General features: G+C 42.1%; 1 protein-coding gene and 1 non-coding gene across 2 annotated transcripts; both read right to left on the bottom strand.

The window, feature by feature from the left end:
- Window positions 1-943: 943 nt before the first annotated feature.
- Window positions 944-26270, bottom strand: PPP1R8 (protein phosphatase 1 regulatory subunit 8). The gene is made up of 7 exons (XM_068658048.1): window positions 26115-26270; window positions 11797-11857; window positions 6437-6590; window positions 5603-5823; window positions 4846-4990; window positions 4245-4309; window positions 944-3645 (listed from the first exon to the last, which is right to left on the bottom strand). Exons 1-7 carry the CDS (start codon window positions 26174-26176, stop codon window positions 3292-3294), a joined length of 1062 nt encoding a protein of 353 aa, XP_068514149.1. The 5' UTR covers window positions 26177-26270; the 3' UTR covers window positions 944-3291.
- LOC137843212 (small Cajal body-specific RNA 1) lies at window positions 8520-8685 on the bottom strand. The gene has a single exon (XR_011089405.1). It is a non-coding gene; the product is annotated as a small Cajal body-specific RNA 1 (non-coding RNA).
- Window positions 26271-26954: the final 684 nt, after the last annotated feature.

Raw genomic sequence — 26954 nt, forward strand, 5'->3', positions numbered from 1 at the left:
CTCTTGGGATGGCTGCTGGGTTCTTGTTCTACTCTTCTCTCTCCTGGTTTTGAAATACAACCTCGTTACAATCTGACAAATGCTTCAGGGACAGTGTTCCTGAAAAACACTCCCATTATTATTTAGATCAATCATTTATTTAGCTCCAAACTCTTCTCCACTTCTTTATTTCCATCTCTGCAGACTGCATTAGAGTGCTTTAGATTATCATATAACTTTCCTCCTTTTTAATACTCTTCTAAGAAATCAACTGCCAGTCACCCCGACACTTAAAAAGTCAGACCACAAAGCTAATTGCTTAACCTATACCAATCAGCAGATTTCTTGATTTCTGTGAAGATCCATTCTTCTGCTGTCAGACAAAAATGAAGACACAGCTGCTCCAGATGCTTAAATATTGCTGGATTAAGAAGAAATACTAATCTATAGCCTAAATGTTACTAGATTCATTACAGTTCAGGAACCCCCTCTCAATATTACATGGCAGGAACCGTGGTTATCTTTAACCGAGTCCCAGTTTGCTGTTAATAAAGCTCTCCTGAAAGTTTAGGATGAGCTGCAGAGACACAGTGACAAAGGATGGCACATAGGCCAGAGGCAGCAATGAGAACAGCTAAGCTAGACTCTGAAACAACTTTTGCAGAGAGAGAATTCTGCTAGAACCAGAATTCCACTCAGAAAATGCCAACTGTTGTTTAAAACCCACTGTTAAGTGGCACTGTTGTGTGCAAAGTGCAATGTACTGCAGCACAAGGCAGCAAAGCAGCAGGTCACAAGCACTGAAGCTGCAGCAGTTTTAAGGGCTGCAGCCTGAGCCAGCTACTGAGCCCCTTCAGTGACATTTGCATTTTGCAATAGCAGAAATCCTTTAACAGGCCACAAGACAATGCAGTGTCTACCGCAGAAGTGTAGATTGGGAACGAACACACTATACTCTCCAAACTGGCAAAATTTGCGTTTAATTTACAACATAGTAAAGGTTACAGGTAAAAAGCTCAACAGAAAGTGTGAAAATGCCTATTACATATTACACAAGTGTACAAACTTCTGTACAAAGCCCCTCGATGTTATACTGTCCCCTCCTGTACTGGCCAGCTATGGCCTCTAAGCTCTGAAATAATGAGAGCTTGTAAAAACCCAGGGAGGAGAAGAGCTTTAAAAACCAATTTTCAGTAAAGCTTCCCTTTTCAAGAAAGTTCTTGCAAAGAGCCACTTGCAAAATAAACAAACAAAAAACCCTACCAAACCCCAACAAAAAAAAAAAAAAAAAAAAAAGAAAAGAAAAGAAGATAAAAAAGACAACCTGTTCAACTTTTACTTGCTCTAACTAGTCTTACTGTAAAGAGTTGCCTTCATAAAACTGACTGTCTGGAAAAAGAAAACTACATCTTGTAAAGAAGCAAAACTAAAAATTAAAGTGAGAAATGTTTTGAGAGTACGGAGTGTTTGAAAGAAGAACGTAACAGGACTGAGTCATTTTTAATAGCAACTATGCACAGAGTGGCATAACTATATCATGAAGAAGTTACCACATTCATTCATGTAACAGTTTGAGCTAGATATGAAGGCATGGAGAGGAACAAGCCAGTTTCTAAAGGCATCACTCTTGTGAACAGGGTAGCTACTAGCTCTTTTTTACCTCAATACCATGATAGAAGCAATCACTCTGCAGATGCAGAAGTTGCACTGATTTTGGAGCATCTGTTCAAAACAGGTCTAGTGCCTACAGCACAGCAGATGCATTATAAAACAGCACTGTTCCAGCAACCATCATATTTTCACAACTCTACATAGCCAGGCAGCTACAGTACTGTACACATTAATGAACAGCTGGATATACTACTGCCATTTTAGTACACATTTCCTGGAGGATTCCCCCAAACAAAGGAATGTGACTATGTAGCTGAACTGCATTATGCAATGTAAAAAAAAAAAAAATAAACCTAAGAAAGAAAGGGCTCTGGCCTTACCTTTTATAAAGTCATAGGGTCTGAATACGTTTGAATCAGATTTTGAAATCTGAAACTGTGGATTTGATGGGGTAAAGCAATAGTCCAAATCACATTTCTCATTTTATTCAATGGGAGAAAATGATTAAGCAGTCAAAAAAAAAAGTAATGCCATGAAACCAACTTGTGTGCTTCTTTTATTCAAAGTGAGGCAGACCCTCTACTAGGAATTCATATTCTAGCTTTAGGTAGCACTTGATTCCTACCCACTGTTACTAGCAGCCAAAAACCAAAATAGTGTGTAGATTGCAGTTTTAGTTGTTACACATATGAATCCTCTGACACTATGGCTGCTCATTTGCATGTGTGCCTTGTCACATCTCATGTACTCTAAGCTCACAAGTTCCATTTGTAAATAAAAGCAAAATTATTTAAGTTAAAAGGGCCACCAAGTTTAAAAAAAAGTGTATTCCCCTGTGTTAACTCCACCTTAAGTTATCACTACTTTGTCAATGATTATTTGTATGCTGTAGGTAGTGTCTATCCAACAGTCAAATGTACCTAGACTGGCCATGCTTGTATGCTGCCATTAGTACCAACATAAGCTCGGATCCATCCATGCGTGTACCCCTTTATCCATCTACACGGCACTCCATCGTGCAATACTGGACCCCACAACTAAGGAAGTCCATCTATTCCTTGTCAATCTCAACTCCAGGTACCCATCAACTCATAGGATGTTGTAGTGTCTTAGGTGGAAATTAAAACAAGCTGCAGCCGAACTAGGAGAAAAAAAAATGCCTCACATTGGTAGGGTTTTGAAAAGGTAAAAATAAAAGCTAGCCTGTATTTTGCAAGTTTTAGAACTCAGACCAGTGGGATTTCTGAAAGGCCTGGCCCCACAAACATTTACTTCTGATACAGCTGACCTGCTATAAGCAAGCCCAGCAGAAACAACATTACTCATAGTAAGCACGACACCTAAATACACTCATTTGCAGGGTCATGCCATAAATGATAATTAAATTGTGTGATTCTGCCCCTTCAACTTATGGATCAAAATTCAGAGTAAAGACCTCAGGGGACAGAGGCTAAGAAAAGGCTGCCAGATATTTTGGTTCAAAGGGAGATGGTAGCTATATTGCTTTGTTGTTGTTGGTTTTTTTTGTTTTTTTTTTTTAACAGATATAAAAATGTTTGAAGATAGATCTTTAAAGAATTATTTCGCTTCTCCAATCTCCATATTACATCTGGTTAGGACATTAAAATTTCAAAAGGACAATACTACACATAAACAATTTGTGGAGTTCATAACTCCCACCCTCCGTCAACAAAACCTAACTCAGATCAGTAGGGAAGGGGTTGGCTTCTTGCCCGGCCATGCCTCCTTTGCATATTTCTTCTTCTTGGGTTCATTCACAGCTTCAGGATTAAAGACAGCAGGATTTGGAGCTGGGTTCATGTTAACTGTCGAGGGTACAACAGGAGTCAAGTCCACATCCGGGGCAAGATTGGGGTAGGGCATTGGCAGACCACCAATGAGTGCTGTCCCATGGACGCCATGTGATTGGGAACCCGCCTCATTGTGAGTTGGAGGTAAGCCACCATATAATCCACCACTGTAGGGAAAGTTTTGCATACGCCGTGATGCAGAATCGTCTGTGGTCAGCGAGCCTGGATTGTCCAGTCGCTTTTTCTGTGGAGGAAAGTATTTAAAGAATTATTCAAAATATACAAAATAAGCAAGCTATTTAAACTGGATGCCAATGCCATTTTCCTCCCAAAATGCACCTCGACTAGCCACTTTAAATAAAGAAATGAGTAGAACTTTTCATATCTTCCTAGAGTATTCAAATTAAATACTGTACTGGCAACATATTTATCTTGGGGGAAATCTTAACCCTGCTAGTTCTAGTAAACAACCTTATGAAATCTTTAGCATTTACACTGTTCAACCAAATAATCTCTCATTTTTCCCTTTTTGTTTTCCATACTTCCCACAATTTTAACTGATGTCTAGAACTACCATACTGAATTTTTGGAAAGTGGTTCTTTTGGGAAGGAAAAAAAATGCCATTGATCCCATGTGTTAAAGAAAGGAGCTAAAGATGGACTTTAAGGAAAGTGGTCAAATTGCTTTTCTATACATATATATATAAATATAAATTTGCAATACTTCTCCTTAACAATAAAATACTTCCCACAGTAGGACATTATGTTTCTAAGGTGTAATCCACATGTTGAGTTCATCAATGTAATAATGGATCAAATAGAGAGTTGGAAGTTACTATGTACCTTAACAGGGACTACTGCTGTCTGTACCATGTTCCTGAAACGCCCAACAGACGGGTCCACATCCTCTGTAAAGGCAAGAACAGTGAAGCTTTCAGTAACAACACAGAAAAAGATAAAACATCTGTCAAGTAAAGCAGCCTATATGAAGAATTGGTACATGGACCTTCTCTTCTAAAAGCCAGCACTCTAGTAGCCCTCAGTAAACACAAGCATGCTTAAACAAAAAGAGGAGCTAAGTGTATGGGTGGGGACACCTAGTGGTTTTGTCTCAAGGTGGGTTCATCAGTTATTCTATTAAGGAAAAATTTCCACTAAGGAAAATGTAGAAGTGCTCTGGGGATGGACAGTCTATTTACACTGTTCAGACAGAATGGAGTTCTGGGTTAAAAGCCACTGCTGTACAAGGCAGGGAGATGAAAAAGGTAGAAGTCACAGGCTTAAGTAGGACGTGACAGCTTCTCTGAAATAGCAGAATATTCTCAAATATTCACTGTCAAATTTCTGTTCTCCTTATCTGTATACAGCCATGATGAATCTCTATGTGAACACCCGAACGAGGGCATTTATAGTCACAAACTAGAGAGTAAAGCCAACTACTTACCAGGATTGATGATTTCATCATCATCACTGAATGTCACTCTGGAATTCTTTCGTTTTCTCTTTGGTCTCTGAATATCCAAGTTTCCTTCCTCTATGGTTAGCGTGGAAATTCTTTTGTTGTGGGCTGTATTAAACTCTGTCAGGTTCTAATAAAAAAATGTGAAGAAGAAACAGTTTAAGCACCTAGTGTATGAAGTCTGTGTTAATCACTGGTTGTACCCACTGTAGGTTCAACTTTAGACTGCTAGGAAGAACAAGTGTTTCAGTGCTGGAACAGATCACCCAGAGAGGCTGGAGAATCTTGTCTGTGAAGATATTCAAAACCCAACTGACCATGGTCTTCAGCAACCTGCTCTAGCTGACTCTGCTTGAACAGAGGATTTGGACCATTATGCAAACTGCTTTTCCACTCCACTGGCTAGCTGTAGGAAACAGGGCTGCATTCACTGTTATTTGGGAACAGGGGGAAATCACCCCTGACCTAGGGCAATGCTAACTGGAGAGAGACGAGGGAGCTCTCCGCAACCTTTTGCGAAAAGATAATTGGAATAGTAGGATTAGGGCACTAATTCTGGAAAGTGGCATGAAAACAGGCTTATTGTAGTAGAATGAGATGATTTGTGTATAGTCTGAGGTGTCTTCTGCCAGCAGATATATTCAAGAACAAGAAATTAAGAACCTGAACCAGGCAAACAAGTAGGGAATGCCATTTGTTTAGATGGATATACCATCTTGGTACAACGTAACATCATACTCACATCAAGTTCTGTCTCCTCTTCCGGCAGGCCCAGCAAACCCTTGAGCTCTTCATCTTCACCACCCATTTTCTCATCTCCTTTAACTGCTGATGGCAGTGTCTGAGGCTTCTCTCGCAGAGTATATGCCCGTGTAGAAGCACCAAATGAAACTGTGGAGTCAATGGGTATCTGCTGGGGTTTGTGAGCTTCCAAACGGATATGACCCAAGAACGTGCCATGTGCTGAAAAGAACATCAGAATGGAAGATTCTGTAAGTCATCTGCTTGAGCTCACAGTATTCAAGTTTATGACTCGAGATGTTCAGAAGCTGTACATGATTGCCATGAAATACAAGTCACTGAAATACTGCTGAAAACATTAGTTATTAAGTATGTTTTACCTGATATCTCACAAACTAAGACAACTTACATCAGCCCATAGAAAACAAACATCATTTAGTTTCTGGATTCTTGCAGGTCTCAATGGACCATGTCTGGAATCATTCCCTCAATACGTCAGGCTTTAGTTCTTGGAAACTGCCCTCAGAACAGAAAGCTTCGTTATAATTGCAAAATGAAGTTCAAGTCACTTTCTTCCTCTCTCTTGAAAGGAAGACTCCTCCTAAGAGTCTAGAAATACTGTTTTCAACACCAAGTGAAGCAGAGGTAAGGTGACTGGAGCATTTATTCTATTGCTCCTAACCATTGCCAATCGTTCACTAGGGTGCTAATTTAGATTACCGCCATCTAGCCACACAGTGTAAACAACAATAACAAAGAAAAGGAATGTCTCATTCAAAGATGTTTAAGCACTGAAACATAGTACTTCTGTCTGGTTATATGTCATGTTACTTACTGCTGTTTAGATCTATGAGGAAAACCCTCTTGAGATGTTTGTGATAGACCAAGGCAGCATGGACCCGAGAGCAAGACTGGTGGTCAATGGTAAAATCACACAGATCAGGATTTCTCCCAAAGAGATAGTATTTCTTCTCATCAATTATGAGCTTCTGAGGTAGAATATCAAACAGAAGAACATATTAGACTCCTATAATCTTTTGGATCTTCCTGAAAAAGTTCAAGACCATGAATAAAGAGAGCAAATTCAAAGGAAAGCATCAACACTTGATCAATATTTCAGTTTTGCCTGAGAGATTGTTCAATACAGAAACTCACATCTACTAAAAATTGATGCAGCTGAATATGGAAGTTACCCAGTTATTCCCTTCTTTAACAGCTAATGTAAGACAGTCTGGCAGGAAGTATGAGTGTCTTGCTACAGAAGGTTCTCCCCCACATCCACTCCCAATGATTTTTATGTGTCACTTGAGGCAGATGATCTTTGGCCTTGTTGAAACCAGGAATCTATGCTAAATGATCTCTAGTCCAATATAGAACATCAAAATTATAAAATTTCAAAACAGAAATGGGCATATAGATTTAAGACCTTTATTATAAAGATGTAAAACTAAAGATGTTCTATCATATGAATCCATACTGGCCTATTCAAGCAAACTATTAATTTTTAGCCTTTCTTCTTAAAATTCATCCTAGTTCTAATATCTTCTTTAAGCAAGATCTTGCATGCTGTAATATCAGTTATGTAAAACACCTAAGAAAACCAAAGGAACATGTTGACACTGTTCTATGGTGTGTACAGCATATTCCTACTAACATACTTTACTAAAAGGAACTCCTTATGCCTAAATGCTTAAGTACCTAAGCAGTGCAGCCATCTTCCTCATTGCATTGCAAGAGCTTAATTTGACCTGTGACGCTTCAAGCTGCACAAATCAAAAGCTGGCAATCCGTTAGGTATTTGTTAACAGATGGTTTCTCCTGCTTTTCTGAAACATTCACCAAAGCCCACGCAACGTTTCAACAGCCTGATCAAGATATTAAACAGTACCAGTCCCAGGAAAGGCTCCTGAACGGCAATGCTCGTCATCAGCCTCCACCTGAGGAGACACTGACCAAAACTCCCTGGGTGCGACCTTCAAGCCAACTCCTTGTCCACTGAATGGTTGACCCATCAAATCCATCTCTCCAATCTGGAGATCAGGATGTCATGTGGGACCATGTCAAAGGCCTTACAGAAGTCCAGGTAGATGACATCGATCAGTCTTCCCTTGTCAACTGATGCAGTCACTCCATCACACAAGGCCACCAGATTGCTCAGGCATGATTTACCCTTGGTGAAGCCATGCTGGCTGTCTCAGATCACCTCTTCATGTTGCATGTGCCTTGATGTTGCTCCCAGGAGGATCTTTTCCATGACCTTGCCAGGCACAGAGGTGGTGCTCACCGGTCTGTAATTCCCTGGCTCCACTTTTCTACCCTTTTTAAAAATGGGAGCAATGTTTCCCTTTTTCCAGTCACCAGGGAGTTCGCCTGACTGCCAGGACTTTTCAGCTATGACGGAGAGAGGCTTGGCAACTGCATCAGCCAATTCCTTCAGGACCCTGGGATGCATGGCATCAGGGCTCATAGACTTGTGCTTGTTCAGTTTCATCAGGTGGTCTTGGACCCGCTCTTCGCTTACGGTGGGTGGGACTTTGCTCCCTCAGCCCCCATCTATGGGTTCAGGGAAACAAGAGAGGTGGGAAACCTGACTGACAGAGAAGGTCCAGGCAAAGAAGTTGTTGAGTACCTCAGCCTTCTCCATGTCTGTTCCTACAGTTCTCCCTACTCATCCATCAGTGGGGGAAAACTCTCCTTGGCCTTTCTTTTCTGAGCAATGTACCTACAGAATCCCTTCCTGTTAGTCTTTGCATCCCTTGCCAAGCTCGGTTCCACCTGTGGAACTTACACTCATTAAACAGCGTTTCAAGACATTTTGCAAAGATTGAAACAAATTCATAAATTTGAAATATTTCAACAAATCACCAATAGCAAAAATCATTTTATTGGCTTTACTTCAGTATAACGTTTCTTACAATTTTTGTGCCTCTGAGCTATAACCCAGTGTCATCCTTTATACACTGAGCTTAAACACTTCATGGTTTGTTTTAATGTTGCACTTTTCAGACCCAGCAATCACAAAGTATACCTCAGACCTCTATACAAGACCTGGGATACAGATGGCTCGGTTAGTATCAAGTGCACAATAATCACAAAGATTTAAGGATGTTCTTAGTTGGTTACTACTGCCTACTATGAAAGACAAAGAACAGTAAAACCATTTACCACACATCCCAAACCAAAACCAGAAATAGATGTATCAGATCCGAATTATGCTCATCTGTTGAAGAGTTCCCATACATATACACAGTACATTATGATGACTTAAGTTCTCAATTATGGTGATTACAAGAGACAGTGTACAAGGCCACCAAACAACCATATGAGCAAGCAAGCATTGTACATGAAACAATCTGGTAGGACTTCCAAAACTGAGCCAGCTTTTCTCATCCTCCCTTTAGCAAACAGAGCGCTAGAGGAAGCCAGATACACACACAGGTGCCTGTACCCAGTCAGCACTTGCTATGGCACTCACCACATGGTACACACTGTATGGCAGTCAAACTGTACCTCACTGAGATGCTTTGACACTGATAACCAACATCAGATACTAAGGAGATAAAATACAAACTCCACAGTCATTCCTGATCTCTGTGCTATTACATTCCCCAGTGAACCTCAGAGTACTTGGATAGCAGACTAGCAATGGCTGCTAACACTACGCTTTGTAATGGCAAAAGAACTCCTTTTGGTTATCAAGATAGTTGATGGCAGGAAAAAGGAATTCGGATGTTTGTTGTATCACTTTTTTTTTTTTTCCCCCCAATACAGAAGGAGATGCCAGGCTTACAAAGCCAACTTGGGCCTTATGTAGATCCAAAAGCTTTGGTCCACACAGCCTAACTACCCCTTCTCAGATTCTGAGGACACCAGGACTGCCAGTTTATCAACACTGAATTTGTTTGTCCGTTGTCAAAAGCAATGATGAATGCTCAGGATCCATATAGCATTTTGTTGCCTTTTTTCATTCCCAGCTGGGTGTCCCATGGTAGCCTTTATGGATGAATTTAGCAGAGAGCTCCATATAAACTCTTTCATCCTAAAGCTCTCCATTCTCCAAAATCCAAAAGAAACATGGTAAGAAAAAGCCGGTCTCATAGAGTAAGTCTCGAAGGTGGGAAGGCTGCATTATGTTTGGCCACCTGCCACATGCCAGAAAAAACAAACAAACAAACAAACCAACCAACCTAGGCTTTGCTCACTATCTCATTACGTGGCCTGAAAGGAAAAGTGGAAAACCTTATGCCAAATACAACCCTTACCCCAGGTGCTACTCGTAGGATGGCAGTCGGAAGGCTGAGCTGAGAAGCTGCCCTAATGCAGCTCTCTAACTTCTAAAAATGTTTCTGAACCTATAACAGTACCATGAGAAGCTGAATACACAGGCTGTGGTTTGAAAACAGAAAATGCAATGGGGTTGAAAGCCATAGGAAGAGCTGGGGAGGGATAGCTACAATGCAGTCCAAGTGGCTGGTAGGAGCCAACTCATTCATGTCTTGTATGATCTAATGAAGTACTGTGAAGATGTGATAAACGTCTTAGTATCTAGCTGGGCAGCCTGCTCAAAGGAACCTGCTTTAGCAGGGGGGCTGGACCTGATGATCTCTCGAGGTCCCTTCCAACCCCTACAATTCTGTGACTCTGCTTTCAAACTAAGGCCGAGTAAAGAACTCTTATAGGTCAAGGCTAGCTTTGCCAATTGTCTGTGTCTTCAAATTTGGACTAGGAGTACTCTCTCAAAACAATCTGTAAAACCAGCAGTTATGGACTATTTCACTAAAAATAATCATTTTACTGGTTTCGGGCCTGGAAAAATACAAGGTCATTTGCAAGATCTCCACTTTCCTTTGCAGAGCATATTATGCTCTCTTAATCAAATTTTAAAGAGGAAATCTCTCTACTAGACACTAGAAGGAATACTTGCTACTTTCCGATGCTCCTGTGGTAGCATACAGCACAAACCAGGAAAGACAGAAAGTTCACAGAATCATAGAATGGCTTGTGTTGGAAGGGACTTTAAAGGTCACCTTAGTTCCAAGCCCCCTGCCATGGGCAGGAATGCCACCCACTAGATCAGGTTGGCCAAGACCCCATCCAACCCAGCCTAGAACACCTCCAGGGATGGGGTTCCCTAAGTCCTTCATCTAACATTGAGCTCTTAATTTTCCAAACTTCTGCTCATAAGGGTTAACTCAACTTTGTAAGCTTCTGTAATCCAGAAACTTTTGTCTTTTTCAGTCAATCAAAGGTTAGAAGTCTCTTAATGACTACAATAGGGTCACTGGCTTGCATCCTCTCTGTCACCAAAGGTATAAGCTTCCCCTCCCCCTGCTGCCTTGTTTTAATTTATTATTTTTGATTGAAAGATCTCCTTTTGAAAAATCTGAATGTCAATCAGTACAACACCAATAATATGACTCAACAGGGAGAGCTAAGACAACACAAAATAGAGGAGAAAGACTCCTTTGCAGTAATAAAAATTGTTCACATCTGTGTTCACTTAGATCTAGAGCATGGGATGAAGATCAAGCTGTATTTCATGCTATAGGACAGGGCAACAATCTTGTAAAATACGGGATGTCTAGTTAACCTTACTGTAAAACAACATAAAAACGTGAACTGACCAGATGAGTACCTCAAACTAGAGCATAACACGAACTTTTATTCTTAGTCTTTTCTATTTGAGATCTCTTTCCCCATGTTATTCGACTTCCTGCTCCTGAAATTCCTAAGACAATGTGCCTTCTGGCTCCAGTCTGATACTACATAAACAAGTATATTGTAGGAAACAAAATGGCAACTTTAGTCCAAAATTAAGTTTAGAAGCAATAAGCCTCTGCCAACTACTGAGTTCCCTCACAAACTTTTTGTTTTTTCCTCTCTTACTAGGACAGGGTTAGTATTCAGAGATCAAATTATCATTGTTTCAAAGCTGAACACTGCAGTTTTGCATCCCTTCAAACATTGCATCTAATAGGAAGATAACTGATAAAAGCACTGCATAGGTAGAGACAATACAGGCAAAGGAAAACACTTCCACTTCATTCAGAAGTTTCAGAACATAACAGTGATTTGAAAATAACGAACATCAGAGAGAAGGGAAATACTTCTAAGTGTGGAAAACATTGGAAAATTTTCTACTGTTAGTGCCCACATATATGATATACCAAACTCATACAACATCTACTTTCATACCTCAATGAGTTTGTCTCCTTTGACTACATCCAGATGTAAGCCAGGTGGAGGTTTTCCTGCCCTGGAAAACAAAGGAAGTTAAATATAGCATCACAATATTTGGTAAAAGGTTTATCAGTATTAGAGCTAATACTGCATTAGATCTACTGACTAAACAAAAGGAAGCAGATTTATTTTAGGAAAAATATTAAACTACCAAAGATTGTCTTTTTCCTCCCTGCAGATTCCTTCTGACTACAAACAAACCATGTATTTTTATGGTAGGATTTAAACTAACAGAACACGAAGTATTTCAAGCTTTACTTCTCCAGCCAAAAAATAGCTAATTTACAAAATTAACAGAGCACCTCCTAACAGGAAGGTCCCAACAACTAGAGAAGAGGACAGAATGTACCTGTCCACTTAAGGACTTGCTTGAGGGCTCCATTTGCTCATGTTACCTTCAAAGGAGTAGATCCCTTAGCTGTGGAGAGAAGCTGAAACTTCTACCATGCTCATCTCTAGAAATGGTAATGACCACAAGCCTAAAGGGGGCTTCCTGCATATTAGTAACAATATAGAAAAATGTTGGCTGGTGTTCTTTCACGCTCATCCTGTAATCAACCTTTCCTACCAACACAGGTAGCATGGAAGAGACCACAGCATTAGACAGCAAAGGGACACTTATCCTACAACTGTACAGTCTTTCTCCACCAAATTCTCAAACACAAACAGCTAAGTTCCCCCATCCCTCTGGCTCTATCCCTCCTCACCCTGGGAAGCAGATTTTCCTGTCAGCTTTATTTCCACCTGGGCAAAGGGAGCACAGAGGCACACAGGACTCGGCAATGCACAGCAAAGCAATGCCAACACATATCTGAACACAAAAGCATTAGCAGCATCAGAAACACGCTTGGCATTCTGTGGTCACGACATGCCTGTGGTATCGATATGCTGCCCTTCACAACACAAGATCTTTGGCTGCTCAGAGCAAACAATCTTTTTCTGCTCAAACCTTTAAAAAATCTGTATTTGTAGTACTGCTTTACTGATAATATCACTGCTGCTTGTCTCTGTCGCTGCATTAGGCTTTCTATGGAATAGCGATGACCCAGTTCTCAGCTGCATTGCTGCCCTTCAGAAGAACCACAGAGATCACATTCCCATTTACTACTTTTCTTACTGCACACAAGCCAAGAGAATGGTGACAATGGGCAGTGACATTCTCAACATGGTTGCAGAAGAAAGGTCCCCTGAAAGTTGTTTGAAGAGGTTAAATATAGACGTTTCTGTTCCTGGGGTGCTTTGAAGGTCTATTCTATGTCAGTTGGTTACTACACCAATGCTCTCCTAGATACTTCATACATGAACACGGTCCTCTATTATTCCTACTTCGTTTCTTTCTCAAGTATTGCACACGCATTTTTCATTCTTGGTTCAACTCCATTATACCAGCCTGCTTAGATCTCTCCCTGGCCCTTCCTGAAAATGCCAGTTGGACTTTCACAAGTTTTTGTACCAAAATAAGATATCAAAGATGGATATAGCTGGTACTTTCTTATTCTTTTGGACAAAAAACAAACGGCAGCATGGAAATGTGTAGAATAGTAGAATATCTGAGTTGGAAGGGACCCACAAGGATCATTGAGTCCAACTCTTGGGTCCCCAAAGGACCACCCAAAAAATCAGACTGTGTGTTTGCTTGTTGGCAAAATGCTTCTTGAGCTCTGGTAGACTCAGTGTTGTGACCACTTCCCTGAGGAGCCTGTTCCAGTGCTTGATCTCCCCTGTGATCTGGTGAAGAACCTTTACCTGATATCCAGCCTGAACAACCCCTGTCGCAGCTTCAAGCTGTTCCCTGGGTCCTATTGCTGGTCACCAGAGAGCAGTGCCTGCCCCTCCGCTCCTCTTTGTGAGGAAGCTGTAGACCACGGTGAGGTCTCCCCTCAGTCTCCTCTTCACCAGGCTGGACAATCCAAGTGACTTCAACTGCTCCTCATATGTCTTCCCTTCTAGACACTTTACCATCTTTGTTGCCCTAAGCAGACAAATCAAGGTTCCAAGGGCAGTCTGCTAAAATGGTGACTATCTCCTAGGAATGGGATTCTGGCAGTGTGGGGAAAGACCAGCAAGTAAAAATGCCCCCAATGAAGCTACACTATGTGGATGTTTAGTTTTACAAAGATTGAGTCTGCCAAGCACTCAAATACAGCTAGGGGACCATCTCCTCTTAAATATTCCTGTAGGACCACATAGCCAGGCAAAGCGCTCTCTCCCTGTGCTGCTCTAAGGTCTCAGCTCTCATTTTTTATTGTAAGACAGATTTCATTCACAGATTTACTCCTCAGGTCCACTTCTCAGTGTCTCTTCTTTTTGCCCTCCAGCACTGGCAAACTTGTTTTTCTCCATTCCACTGAAATTGCCAAGTTCTAGTTACTCCGCAACATAACTCCCCTTGATAATTTTTGCAAAGCCTGCCTTACTTGCATGATAGAAAAGCTGTCACACCTCCTTTAAAAATCAGTAAGCCTTCCAGCTAATAACCTCTACAAGCAAGTCCCCTTACTCAGTCTTGCCTCTGCTTCCCCCTCTTCAGTGAGCTCTTCCTGGTTCTTCAAGGGTCTGCATGTCTTAAAAAAAAGATTTTAGCGACATCCTCAACCTACCTGTAGCATCATGAAAAATGTCACTATTTTAAATCTGCCTTTACCTTCACCTTTACTTTTGAACTCGTAAAAAAAAGCCTAGTAGCAACAGAGGGAGATGTTGTCCTCAGCTGTGAATTAAGACGCTTTAAAAATTTATCCATTCTCTAGTTTCTTACGGAATGATAATCCTTTGCAGACAGTAAACTCCCCTCTCTACCTGTGCCTATAAAAGACTGAACACAGTAATGCGGTAAACACCAATTGGCATACTACCAAATCAAACTCAGAAATCACTTCTGGTAAGAAAAGCCCTTTAGAAAAGACTACATCAATGTCACTCTAAGGTTGCTGAAGTTTGATTCCTGTAAAAACCTTAATAAAAAAAAAAGTTCTATGTTCTAAACTAATTAATTACAGTCACTGAGTATCAGTATTAACAGCTCTATCTGGAAGTATCTACAACCCTCATATGCTCTGCCCTATCAGACCCCCAATCTAATGGAACAAGGAGGTAAAACACTGAAAAGAAACCACTTGCAAAAATCTACTGGAAGAAAGTTTATTAGAAAGTTGGTACTGTGCGGATTAGAAGAGAACAGTCTTCCCTCTCTCATTTTCGATACAAAAACGTTCTCTTTCTCCTACTGACCGATGTGTTAAAATATCCACTAAATTATTCTTCCTACACTGCTGTGAATGATGGAGAAGTTACTTGAGGTCTACAGAATCTTATCTCCATAGAGCAGGTATGAGCAGCCTGGCTTAGCACTGCTATGAGACAAGGGATCTCACTTCACAAGTTGGCTCCATCAGCAGTGCTTGCGATTGACAGAGAAGAGGTTGTTCTGTACCTTTCGGATCGCATATCACAATCCCCACTGCCTGAGCACCTTCTACTCTCTACAGGCCAGCATTCTGCATATGACCTTAAAATCAGACCTGCAAACGGACTGTTACTGACCATTAATTTAATAATTCGAACTGAAACAAAATATACTTAGACTGGATCTTCCAAGGCTTACTTGGAAGAAGAGGAGCCTTCCACTGAATTAGCACAGCTGATTGGAAAGGAGAATATGACAGTATCATTAAATTAATTGTCTAAGAGGACACCCTACACTAGAATTTTTCTTCACTGAAAATGAGTACAAGGAACTCAAGTTAAGTGTCAGTAAATGAGAATTTATGGCAATTTGTAGAAAGGAGTAATGAAATGCAAAACCCAGATATTTAGCCAAATATTCTAAGTGACTCCAAGTATCAGTCTTCTACACTTAAGAGTTCAGCAATCTATTGCTTAAAATACCCTCAGCTCTCAGATAAATTAAGGCATCAACCAATGATACTAATTTTAAAACATATTTCATGGGCAATCTGGGAACTACAAACAGTAAATTCAAATTCTGACTGGGAAATAGGTGGAAAACATTACAAAAAGGATCTAGCAGACACAGGAATTGATTAACAGTCTGACCACAACAGTCATCTAATCTGTACTCCAATATTCAACAATATTTTCATTTGGAGATATGTGACCATACATGGGGCATGACAGTTCTTCCAATGCCAGGGAAGCATTTTTCTTGTTTTAAAGAAGGGCAATTCTTGCTTTGAATTACACATATTCTGCTCCTTTCAGCATCTGTAATAATGCAAAGACAACTGCCATGCTGAAGGAGCATCTTAGTTTGGGACAATACAACCAAGCACTGAAGTGGCTTCTTTTCTACTTAGGTGAGCATCATGAGAAGGAGTTATGAATGTGGCATGTTAAAAAAAACATGATACTTACCAGCCAAATCATTTGGCTTCCTGCATATATTCATGGACTATGACAAATGAGCAGAGAAATGAGACTAAAAATGTTACCAACAGACAATGAAACAAAAGTGCATGCTATTCACTACCTGTAGAATAGATGGGGAGTTACAAAATGGACTGCCTTCACACTCAAAATATTCGCAAATGGATTAATGGAATCTTTTATATATATTTTTTCCAACACTGCAAGGTGAACTTTCCTTAGAATTATTCTCTTCAAAAACGCACAAAAGATGTGTACTACTTACACAGTAGTCCAAAAATACTATATTCAAGTTCCTTTAGACTGCTTCTCTGTAAAACAAGAGTGCTATCAAGAGTCCATTGCTGTTTCTGTATGATAAACATTAAGAACTCTATCTCTTGCATTCCTATGGAATTGTGTTGGGCAGACCAAAGTGACAAAGAGTATAGAACCTTTTGCAAAAGAAAACCATCTCCAGTAACCAATATGGGATGCCTCACACAGCAACACTTTCCTGGTTTCCAACAGTTGCCAGCTCAAGGAATCCTGTGGCTGCTATCTGTACACACAGGTATCCACATAAATTGCTCTGTGAACCTCTGTAAACTTAAAGCATTCACAGAATCTTACACAAATGGTTTCACAGATCACCTACAAAGAGCTAAAGCACCATCTCCACTTCTTGGCCACAAATCTGCTACTAATTTCATCTTACAACCCCTGGTTATTCTGAAAAGGACAGCAAATACTTGTCTTCTACAGATTTTCTGTACACTATTCAAGATATCCAACGTATCCTTCAGTTGTTCCTTTTCCAAACCACAGAGAAGCCTAAGCTAGCCATCTGTAGTACAGCTTCTTCTATCTTTGAGATAATACTTAAAAATAATACGAGAAAGAAATCACATTCTTGAATTTTGAAGAGGCAAGTAATATCTCAGTGTACCAGAATTACTGGAGACAACTAAGATGACGTCAACAATGGTATTGATGTAGTAGACCATCATTTTTAAAAAGCTTTTGACAAAATTATCAAATGGTCTTATGAAAATTGAGGTGTGACAGGGAAAGGATACAGTAATCCACAAGGGAATGTAAATGATCAAAAGTCAGGGCTCTGTGATGTTTTTATGCAGTCTGGAAAAAAGGGAGACAATGAACAAATGAGATAAATCACTTAGGAAAACCACTATGTAAGAAACTCAAATTGTACTACAATACTGCAAATAAATCCTGTGATACAGAACAACTGCTTCAGAAGACACTCTGGGGGGAAAGAGTAGGAAGAAAGAGTACTCTTGACTGCTTATACATGCAACAGAGGAAGACCACCTCAATTATACATATGCAACTATGGCCTCCAAATTCCTTATTGCCACACAGGAAAGACCTGGAGCCATCATGACTTTGTTCAGAAAGAATCAGAAGAACACTCCTCAACAGCTGACAAAAAACAAAAGACATCACAAAGTATAAACTACAGAAATAAAACATTTTCCGATCTTGAAAGCTCTTTTTACCCTGTAGAGAAGGGAACAAGAACAATAACCAGGTCTTGCACAAGGGGAAAAAAATAAACAGGACTACCTGTCTTTAGGGGAAAAAAAAAAAAAGCAACACACAAGTATTTATTCTCTTAGTCCTCTTAATGAATGCTACAAAGCTAGCATATTTATTATTTCTTGAAACACAGGAAACAAGGAGACTTGAATTTGAAAACAAGGAGAGCACCTTTTTTAACATTTGCAAGATTTGCAGAAAGCACTGTCACTTGATGTTGTGGAGTTAAACTGTAAGATAACAAAGGAAAATTAGAACATTTGTAGAGATTAGGTCTGGTGTTAGTTGTTGAACATGACCATCCAGACACAGTATTCAGCTCACAAAATCCTTAACTTCTGGTAGCCAAAAGCCAAGAGTGTAGTCAAGAGGTCAGAATAGACAGGGCTTGTGCCTAAGTTATTGGTCACTATCATAACAGGAAGCCATCTTGGCTGATGCTTTTAATTAGTACTACCATTCTTAAGCTCTTTCCCATGGAAAGAAATCAGAATAAAGACCCCCCTCTTATCAAAACACAGGCTGATGTTAGTGATCTTGTGTATCAGCAACAGAAATAAGTCATATGCCTTTCTCAAAGCTTGACAAAAACACCACAGATGTTGAGACCAAGCTAGCACTGTAACTTGGTTAGGTGACTTAATACAAAGACGTGCTATAACAAAGTTAAGGCCAATATATTTTGGGTAATTATTTCAGCTCACACATAATGGTTTCTCCCAACTTGGATGAAGAGGGTTGCCAAAAGAGCTGACCAGTAATCCTGATCCAACCTCATTCAGTCTGGAAGAAATATAACAGTTAGGGCTTTTCAACTTTCAATAATACAGGTTGCTAAGAAACATTTACGGTTTCTTCTATTCTTAGAAGCATTAAAATGTTTCTCGCCAAATTTCCAGCTGTAAGAAATACAGTTAAAAAAACCTTCAAGTTTGAACTTGATGACCTTTCCTGTGTCAGTAGAAGGAAGGGATGTCATCCGAGGGGACCTGGACAAGCTTGAGACGTGGGCCCACGAGAACCACGTGAGGTCCTGGGCAACCTGGTCTGGTGGGTGGCATCCCTGCCCATGGCAGGGGTTGGCACTAGGTGATCTTTAAGGTCCCTTCCAACCCAAGCCATTCTATGATTCAAAGCATTTGCCCAACTTCACCTTGGCACCTTATTTGCTTTTTACAATGCACAGTTACATGCAATAAAAGATTTTACTGGTTCACTCTGGTTCCCTTGGTTACTTATACAGAAATAAAGTCTCCATGGAATACAGTGAAATTTGGAAATCATACACAGAATTTAATTCCTGAGAGCAAAACCATAAATGTGCTATTAGGGAGAAATAACGGTTTGATGACAGAAAGCTGGGAGGAGTGGTTGATACCCCAGAGGGCTGTGCTGCATTCAGAGGGACCTTGACAGGTTGGAGGGTTGGGCCAAGAGGAACCTCCTGAGGTTCAACAGGGGCAAGTGCAGGGCCCTGCACACAGGGAGGAATAACCCCAAGCACCAGCACAGGCTGGAGGTGACCTGCTGGGGAGCAGCTCTGTAAAGAAGGACCTGGGAGTCCTGCTGGCCAGCAGGCTGACCATGAGCCAGCAATGTGCCCTTGTGGCCAAGAAGGCTGAGGGGATGCTGGGCTGCATTCGGAAGTGTTGCCAGCAGGCCAGGGGAGGGGATCCTGCTTCTCTGCTCGGCCTGACTGAGGCCACACGTGGAGCATTGTGCCCAGTTCTGGGCTCCCCAGTACCAGAGGGAAATAGAGCTACTGGAGCGAGTTCAGAGGAGGGCTATGGAGATGATGAGAGGCCTGGAGCATCTGTTGAATGAGGACAGGCTGGGAGATCTGGGCCTGTTTAGCCTGGAAAAGAGGAGACTGAGGGGAGAGCTCATCAGTGTGTATAAATATCTGAGGGGAGGGTGTCAAGAGGATGGAGCTGGTCTCCTTTCAGTTGTGCCCAGCGACAGGACAAGAGGCACAAACTGAAGCCCAGGAGGTTCCGTCTCAATATGAGGGGGCACTGGGACGGGTTGCCCAGAGAAGTTGTGGAGTCTTCTCTGGAGATAATCAAAACCCGCCTGGATGCCATCCTGTGCAAGGTGCTCGAGGTGATCCTGCTCAGCAGCGGGGGTGGACCAGGTGATCTCCAGAGGTCCCTTCCAGCCTCGGCCATTCTGTGATACTGTTTCATGGCATCAGAAATTCAATTTGAACTACACTGAATTAAACAGAAATTCATGTTCATTCAGAGCAACAATTGAACAATTATTTGATAAAACTATACCTACATTTTTTGAGTGAGAACAAGTATGTTGAAGGATAATTTCCCTGCAGCAATCAGAGGAAGAAAAGAAAGGACCTAAAATATCAGCAAGGTTAGCCACTGCTCTGGCAGACCATCCTGCTGTAACCACTATGCTTACCAGACAGTTGTTCAAAAGCCTTGTTACTTGGATAGTTTCATTTATATCTTATTTTTTCATCAATTTTTTTTTCATTTCCATACTAAATTTGTTTATTGTTCTTGTTCTTTAGCTGTGTTTTGTTTTGTTTTAAATTGCCAATACCATCCCTCTTGTCCCTCTTTCAAAATATGAAGCCAGTGAACACCAGCATTGTTTCTATTTACAGGGCAACTGGAGCTCTGTTCTGTCTCAGTAAAATCTCCATTTTCCATTTATGAATTTGGACATTGCACCTATTTCAATCCAAACAGAGCTTTCCTAAATGCAGTTAACAGAGAAGACACTTTTTCATAAGTACCTTCTTAAAACAGCAGTGCCACCTCTTTACAGAGATACATACTACTACACATTAAGTGGAGTACTAGTCTTTTTATTTATCTATTTATGAACAATGATGTTACTAGTCAATGACAGTCACTCTGTGATTAACCTATGTACTTGCACTTTATCCTTTTATTTCTGAATATTAAGTTTCTGGCTTTTAGAGATTCCTAACTTAGGCAGTTAGAGATCTGGGCAAACTGCAGTGTATGAAGTTTAACAAGAGCAAGTGCTGGATTCTGCACCTGTCATCAGCGTGCTCTGGCAGCCAAAAGAGCCAACCATATCCTGGGGTGCATCAGGCACAGTACTGCTAGCCGGTCGAGGGAAGGGATCGTACTGCTCTGTGCTGGTGCGGCCTCACTTCGAGCACTGTGTGCAGTTTTGGGCACCACAGCATAAGGACATAAAACCATTAGAGAGCATCCAAAGGAGGGCTATGAAGATAGTGAAGGGTCTAGAAGGCAAGACACATGAGGAGTGGCTGAGGCCCCTTGGCTTGTTCAGCCCCGAGCAGAGCAGGCTGAGGAGAGGCCTCATGGCGGCCTGCAGCTCCCTCACAGGGAGCAGAGGGGCAGGCGCTGAGCTCTGCTCTCTGGGGACAGTGACAGGACCCAAGGGGACGGCATGGAGCTGAGACAGGGGAGGGTCAGGCTGGATATCAGGAAAGGGCTCTTCACCGAGAGAGGGACTGAACACTGGCACAGGCTCCCCAGGGACATGGTCATGCCACTGAGCCTACCGTTGAGTTCAGGGAGCATTTGGACAATGCTCTGAGATAAGGTTTGATTTTTGGGTGGTCCTGTGTTGGACAAGGAGTGAGACTCAATAATCTTGCTGGGTCCCTTCCACCTTAAAATATTCTGTGATTCTACTGTCCACCCTACACTTCTGTATTTTGTCTTATTTTTATTGTTCTCATGTTCAAATTACACTGAATTATACCAAAAGGACTGGATAGTACTCTGACATCTTTATGTTGACTACACTTGTCACCAGTTTTTCTGTATTAGAAACTAAACAATGTTTTTCTTCGCCTCATACTCTAGAGGCACTGTGTTATGCTCTGTGTTACGCCAGGATGAGTCTGAGGGATTTGTATAGATGATCTCTGCCCTTGATGGCAAACCAGCTACTGCAGAACCATACAGTAATGGAAGGAGGAGGTATGGACAGTCAAGAACATGAAGACAAGCCTAGGCTGAGCTTAACCATGGAAGGGGCAACAAGAAATGAAACATTTCAGAAAAAGTGGACAAAGCCACTAATGCTTTGGGATGTGATGCTAACTAAGAAATGCCAAATAATGGAACTGAAGTCAAACAAATGAGCTGACAGTAACTTTTCAACAACTCTAGGGTTCAGTGTTGACATACTAGCAGGGTTACAACACCTATATCCAGCTGAAACTGAGCAGCCTCACTGAAATCAAGTCCTATCCAGCCTAAAGAGAAATTTTGAGTTTTAGCTGTTAAGGACATAGACAGGACAACTTTAATCTTATCGTGTTAGTTTAAAATCAGGTCAATTATTTAGGTTTCTAAATGTGGACTCAGAAGCCTAATTTAGCCAATTCCTAAAACGTTGGCCTAGGTGACTACCATGCACATCATCATGCCCAACTTCAAGGACAAGGTAGAATTTCCAGAACTCTAGAGCACGCCCTGTCCAGGGATCTGTGTAAAATAATTTCCAAGAACAGCCTGTTCTTAGCTCAGAGAACTGAAGAGATGCCACTGTTACTTTTAAGACATAGTATTTTTTATGTATGTACATTCTAGAACAGGCCTGAAACCCCAACTACTGGTTTGTCCAGACAAAGTAAGGAGAGATTCCTGATCCCAAATGCAGGTTAAACCAGGAGAAAAGGAGGGATGGACAATAACCATTTAACTCATGATACTCTCATCAAAAGCAGACCCGGATCATTTATATCTGATATAAACTACTGTTACTCGTTAGAGGTACCTCAGAAGGTATGCTAGTGTGTTAGCAAAGCCAGGATACGTAATTGTTTTATAAGGACATTTTCTAATCTCATGATATGCCTAAATTTAATCCACAAAAAGCATTTTCAACATCTTTATAACAACTTCATTCCAATTTTAAAATGTATAGTCTATGTCTTTACTAATGCATATGGAAGAATTACAGTACATGCATAAGTAAAAAACCTAGTTGGAAATCACAGAATCAGAATCACAGAATCACAGAATTTCTAGGTTGGAAGAGACCTCAAGATCATCGACTCCAACCTCTGACCTAACGCTAACAGTTCCCACTAAACCATATCCTTAAGCTCTACATCTAAATGTCTTTTAAAGACTTCCAGGGATGGTGACTCCACCACTTCCCTGGGCAGCCTGTTCCAGTGTCTAACAACCCTTTCAGTAAAGAAGTTCTTCCTAACATCCAACCTAAAACTCCCCTGGCGCAACTTTAGCCCATTCCCCCTCGCTCTGTCACCAGGCACGTGGGAGAACAGGCCAACCCCCACCTCACTACAGCCTCCTTTAAAGTATCTGTAGAGAGCAATAAGGTCACCCCTGAGCCTCCTTTTCTCCAGGCTGAACAAGCCCAGCTCCCTCAGCCGCTCCTCGTAGGACTTGTTCTCCAGGCCCCTCACCAGCTTCGTTGCCCTTCTCTGGACCCGCTCAAGCACCTCGATGTCCTTCTTGTAGCGAGGGGCCCAAAACTGAACACAGTACTCGAGGTGTGAAATAATACTTTAAAATATGTAATACTTTAATATAATTGGAAATAATACTTTAAAAAAAATGTAAGAAAGAATAAGTATGTTATGAACTATGAAGAAGTAACCCATACCAGCATGAGAACTAATCCCAAGTCCAACATTTAAGCCAATAAAACCTTTCAGTCTTCTCTGGAAACTGGATACTAAAACATTATCCACGTTAGGGGAGAACAGATAAAACAATGAGAGCAGACATCAAAAGCATGGTCAATAACTTAAAAACAAGAAAAAAACTACTTCTAATTATGTTTAAGATATATTTCTCTTATGATGGGTGTTCACAGTCCCCATGGCAGTTACAGTTGGAGGCAGGAAAACAAATAGATAGGTAAAGTCTATGATTTTGATTTTAGTGTAGGTTAATTAGACTGAAAAGAACTCACTGCAGAAGAAGCTGCTCCTCACCATGAAGATCCCCTTTAACTCAATGGTTATCTCTCTCTCTGCTAAGATCTATGCTGCTACCTAGACAAAAGATTTTTCAATGCTCATGCAGCTTATGTATACACTGAGATTTTCTGGAAGTCAAATAATGATACCACTGCTCCAAGCCTACTACTGCAAGCTATTTTCACTCTAGAGAATCCTAGCTATGAAAGACCCATCACTTATTCAATGTCACATCTGTGTGCTTGTTGGTTTGCCCTGGAGGAAATAACTACTTTCAAATTGTGAGAATCTGTAATGCAGTAGAAGCCAAGGGAAGTCACATAAAGCTTTAACAATAAATATATTCTACTCTCTTTCCAGAAAAGAAAAATAAACCGTAAGTAAATGAATCGAACAAGCGAGGAGAGCTCCTCCCTCCTAGTGGATGAGACAGTAGAATACCACTAGCCATGACTGCCTAATATTTTCCATTTTGAGTTGCCTGTACTTTTAGCAGAAAACAAACACACTTGTACTGGTAGCTATCTGTATTGCTTTCCTGATCCAGATTATTATTATTTTTAGGTTTATGAAACAACTTACCTGTTTCAAAACAAGCGTTAAGCAAAACTTTTTTTTTTTCCACAAAAAGGAATCTTTCACTGACTTTAATTGTCACACTTTTGCATGACAATTTGAGTAAGATCAAACTGTATCAGGTATGCCTTTTAGTGTCCTTGTGTAAACATACAGCTTTTACTAACTCAGTACCTAAAATATTACAATTTGCACCTGTACAATAGAGGAGTAAGAAAAATAAAGAGCTCCCTTAGAATGCACAAGGAGAGCGTACACATAGGAGCTCTGGTTTACCTATGAAGTACTTTAGGAAATTATGGTAAAAGAACATACAGATTGCAAAAAAATAATCACCAAAAAGCTTGGAATTGTCAGAAAGAAACAGGCCTGAACAGTTCAGTGCCTGAACATGACCTCCTTTCTTCTGGGCGTGAAAACTCCAGCTTGAATCATATTCCTGACTCCCATCTCATTGCTTTAGTATTCAGTGCAATGGATTGTGCTTTAAAAACAAGTAAGGTCAGCACCAGCACAATGAAGAAAGCTGTCTGTCTGTAAGACCCTGTCCTGTTTGTAGCGGAAGTTAGAAAGTACGTAGCTGAAGAGGCCCTCACAGTTATAGTCTATATAGTCCTGCCCTCCAGATGGTATTTATTTAGCAATTCTTCTGCAATAGCTTGCAAATGACTGAAACTAGGTATTTAGCAAGCTATACTGTTCCAGCTGTTCAATCTATGGCTTTCAGAGGCAGAAATTGTTCAGATTTACCACCAAATATAATTAAGTTGTGAACACTATTGTATAAAAATGCTAAGAAAAAAACAAAACTATGTTTCAAATTTCAAGTTGAACATACTGAACATTTTTTTTTGTTTTTATCTAACTCTATCACATCACTATTTTACAACCATCTTGCCTCACACAGATACTTGATATTGTACACATTCAGTATACTTTTTATTTAAAATTTAAATGACTGTACTAACGGAAGCAGGCACTTATAGAGCGTGTAAAAATTTGAAAGCACATTCACTAAGCATCTATGCATTAAGCACTGCCATCAAGCACCACAAAGTAGGAGATGTAGTAAAATCCAGATGACTATGCAATTAAAGGCTGCAATCATGAACAGGTATCTGTGGCTAGCTTGTACAAGTATATAAGCCCTTGCGTTTTCAGCTTTAACGGTGTGTCACTTTCTATGTGACTTAAACTAAAACTACACACATCCCCTGAATAATCAGCGATGTGGCACCTGAAGGAGATGGCACAGCAGAGACCTATTATTAGTCATCTATTCAGAAGTGCTAAGCAAAACAGGGCCCCAGACAGCCTCACCTAAGGCCCTGTTTTCAAAAGAAGGCCGGGCCAGATGATTCCCAGAGGTCCCTTCCAACGGAGCCTTTCCTACGATTTTAAAATCAGCAAAATTCACGTTCCTAAGGCTGCATCTCCAGCTCATCGCTTTGCCCTGGCTTCTTAATTCAACACAACGCAAAGCCAACAAACGGGCTGGTTTCAAGCTGGCAGATTTCCCGTGCTGCACACACAGCACACCCCGCCAACGCCGCTCGGACCCTGGGGAGGAGGCGCAGCACCTCCACAGCGCCGAGCCGCGGGTGAGGGACGCTGATGGCCGCAGAGCCGCCCCGCCCGCACCGCTGACAGGCCCGGCGCGGCCGCCGCTGCCCGCGACCGCCTCTGCGGAGCTCGGGAGCTCGGGCCCGGGCCGGCGGCCCCATCCCCGCGCCCGTCAGCCGCCGCCACCGGCCCGCGGCCCGGCCCGCCCCGGGCTCCCCACACCCGCCCGCCCGCGCCAGCCCCGGCCGCGGCGCCGCCCCCTCGGCCCCGTCCCGCTCACCAGCTGGGGCACTCGAAGAGCGAGAGGCCGCCGCCGCCGGCCGAGTTCGCGTTCGCCGCCATCTTGCGTCTGCCCCATTCAGGCGGGCGGAGGCAGGCTGGGAAGCGGGAGGACCGGCGCGGGGCGCGATCCCGGCGTGCCCCGCGCGGCGCCGGGGGCGGGGCCCCGAGCGGAGCCGCGGGAGCGGAGCGGGAGCGCTGCGGGCGGCCCAGGGGCGGCCGGCGCCAAACGGAGCGGGGCTCCCAGGCCTCGCTTTAACGCGTGCGGCGGCGTCTCGCCTGGCAGCGAGCGGCAGAGGACACAGCAGATGGCAGCTGGTACTCGCCACGCACCGCCTTACCGTTACCAGTACCTGGAGCTGGAGGGATGGGCAGCGGGCGGCTCTGGAGCCGCAGCTCCAACAAGAGCTGCTCCTGCGAGGGGCAAGCGCCCAGAGCCCTGCAGGAAGAGCGGCTGCTCCCACGAATCAGCTCGTCCCTTCCCCAGCTCTCTACGCAGCACAAGCCACCCGTGAGCCTGCCACACGTGGCCCCAACCTGCTCCTGCTGCAGCAGAGATGCGCTTCTCACTGCAACTCCTCGCTCAGGATTGCTGCTCAGAACAGCTCCTGCAGCAGCTACACAGCTAAGCTCCACAAAGCAAGGAGGACAAAGGAGTCAAGCAACTGCAGCAACCCTAAGTCCAGGGAGCTGGGTTAGTGTTCTCAATTCCCACTGCCTGAAATTGGCTGGAAATAAGGCACCCAGGCTTGCCTTAAAGCAGGGGAGGGGGAAGCTCTTTCATTTCTTACAGAGGTGTAAGATCCAAAGGAATCTCCCCCTACAGCAGACGATGCATGAA

This window comes from Anas acuta, chromosome 21 (assembly GCF_963932015.1).
Source record: "Anas acuta chromosome 21, bAnaAcu1.1, whole genome shotgun sequence".
Classification (NCBI taxonomy): domain Eukaryota; kingdom Metazoa; phylum Chordata; class Aves; order Anseriformes; family Anatidae; genus Anas; species Anas acuta.

Bases quoted from the DNA above. Each gene is read 5' to 3' on its own strand.
- PPP1R8 (XM_068658048.1), bottom strand. From the start codon at position 26,176: ATGGCGGCGAACGCGAACTCGGCCGGCGGCGGCGGCCTCTCGCTCTTC. The intron at 11,858-26,114 runs GTGAGCGGGACG...TTTGTTTTCCAG, and splicing joins CTCTTCGAGTGCCCCAGCTG to GGCAGGAAAACCTCCACCTG. The intron at 6,591-11,796 runs GTATGAAAGTAG...ATTCTACCTCAG, and splicing joins AAGGAGACAAACTCATTGAG to AAGCTCATAATTGATGAGAA.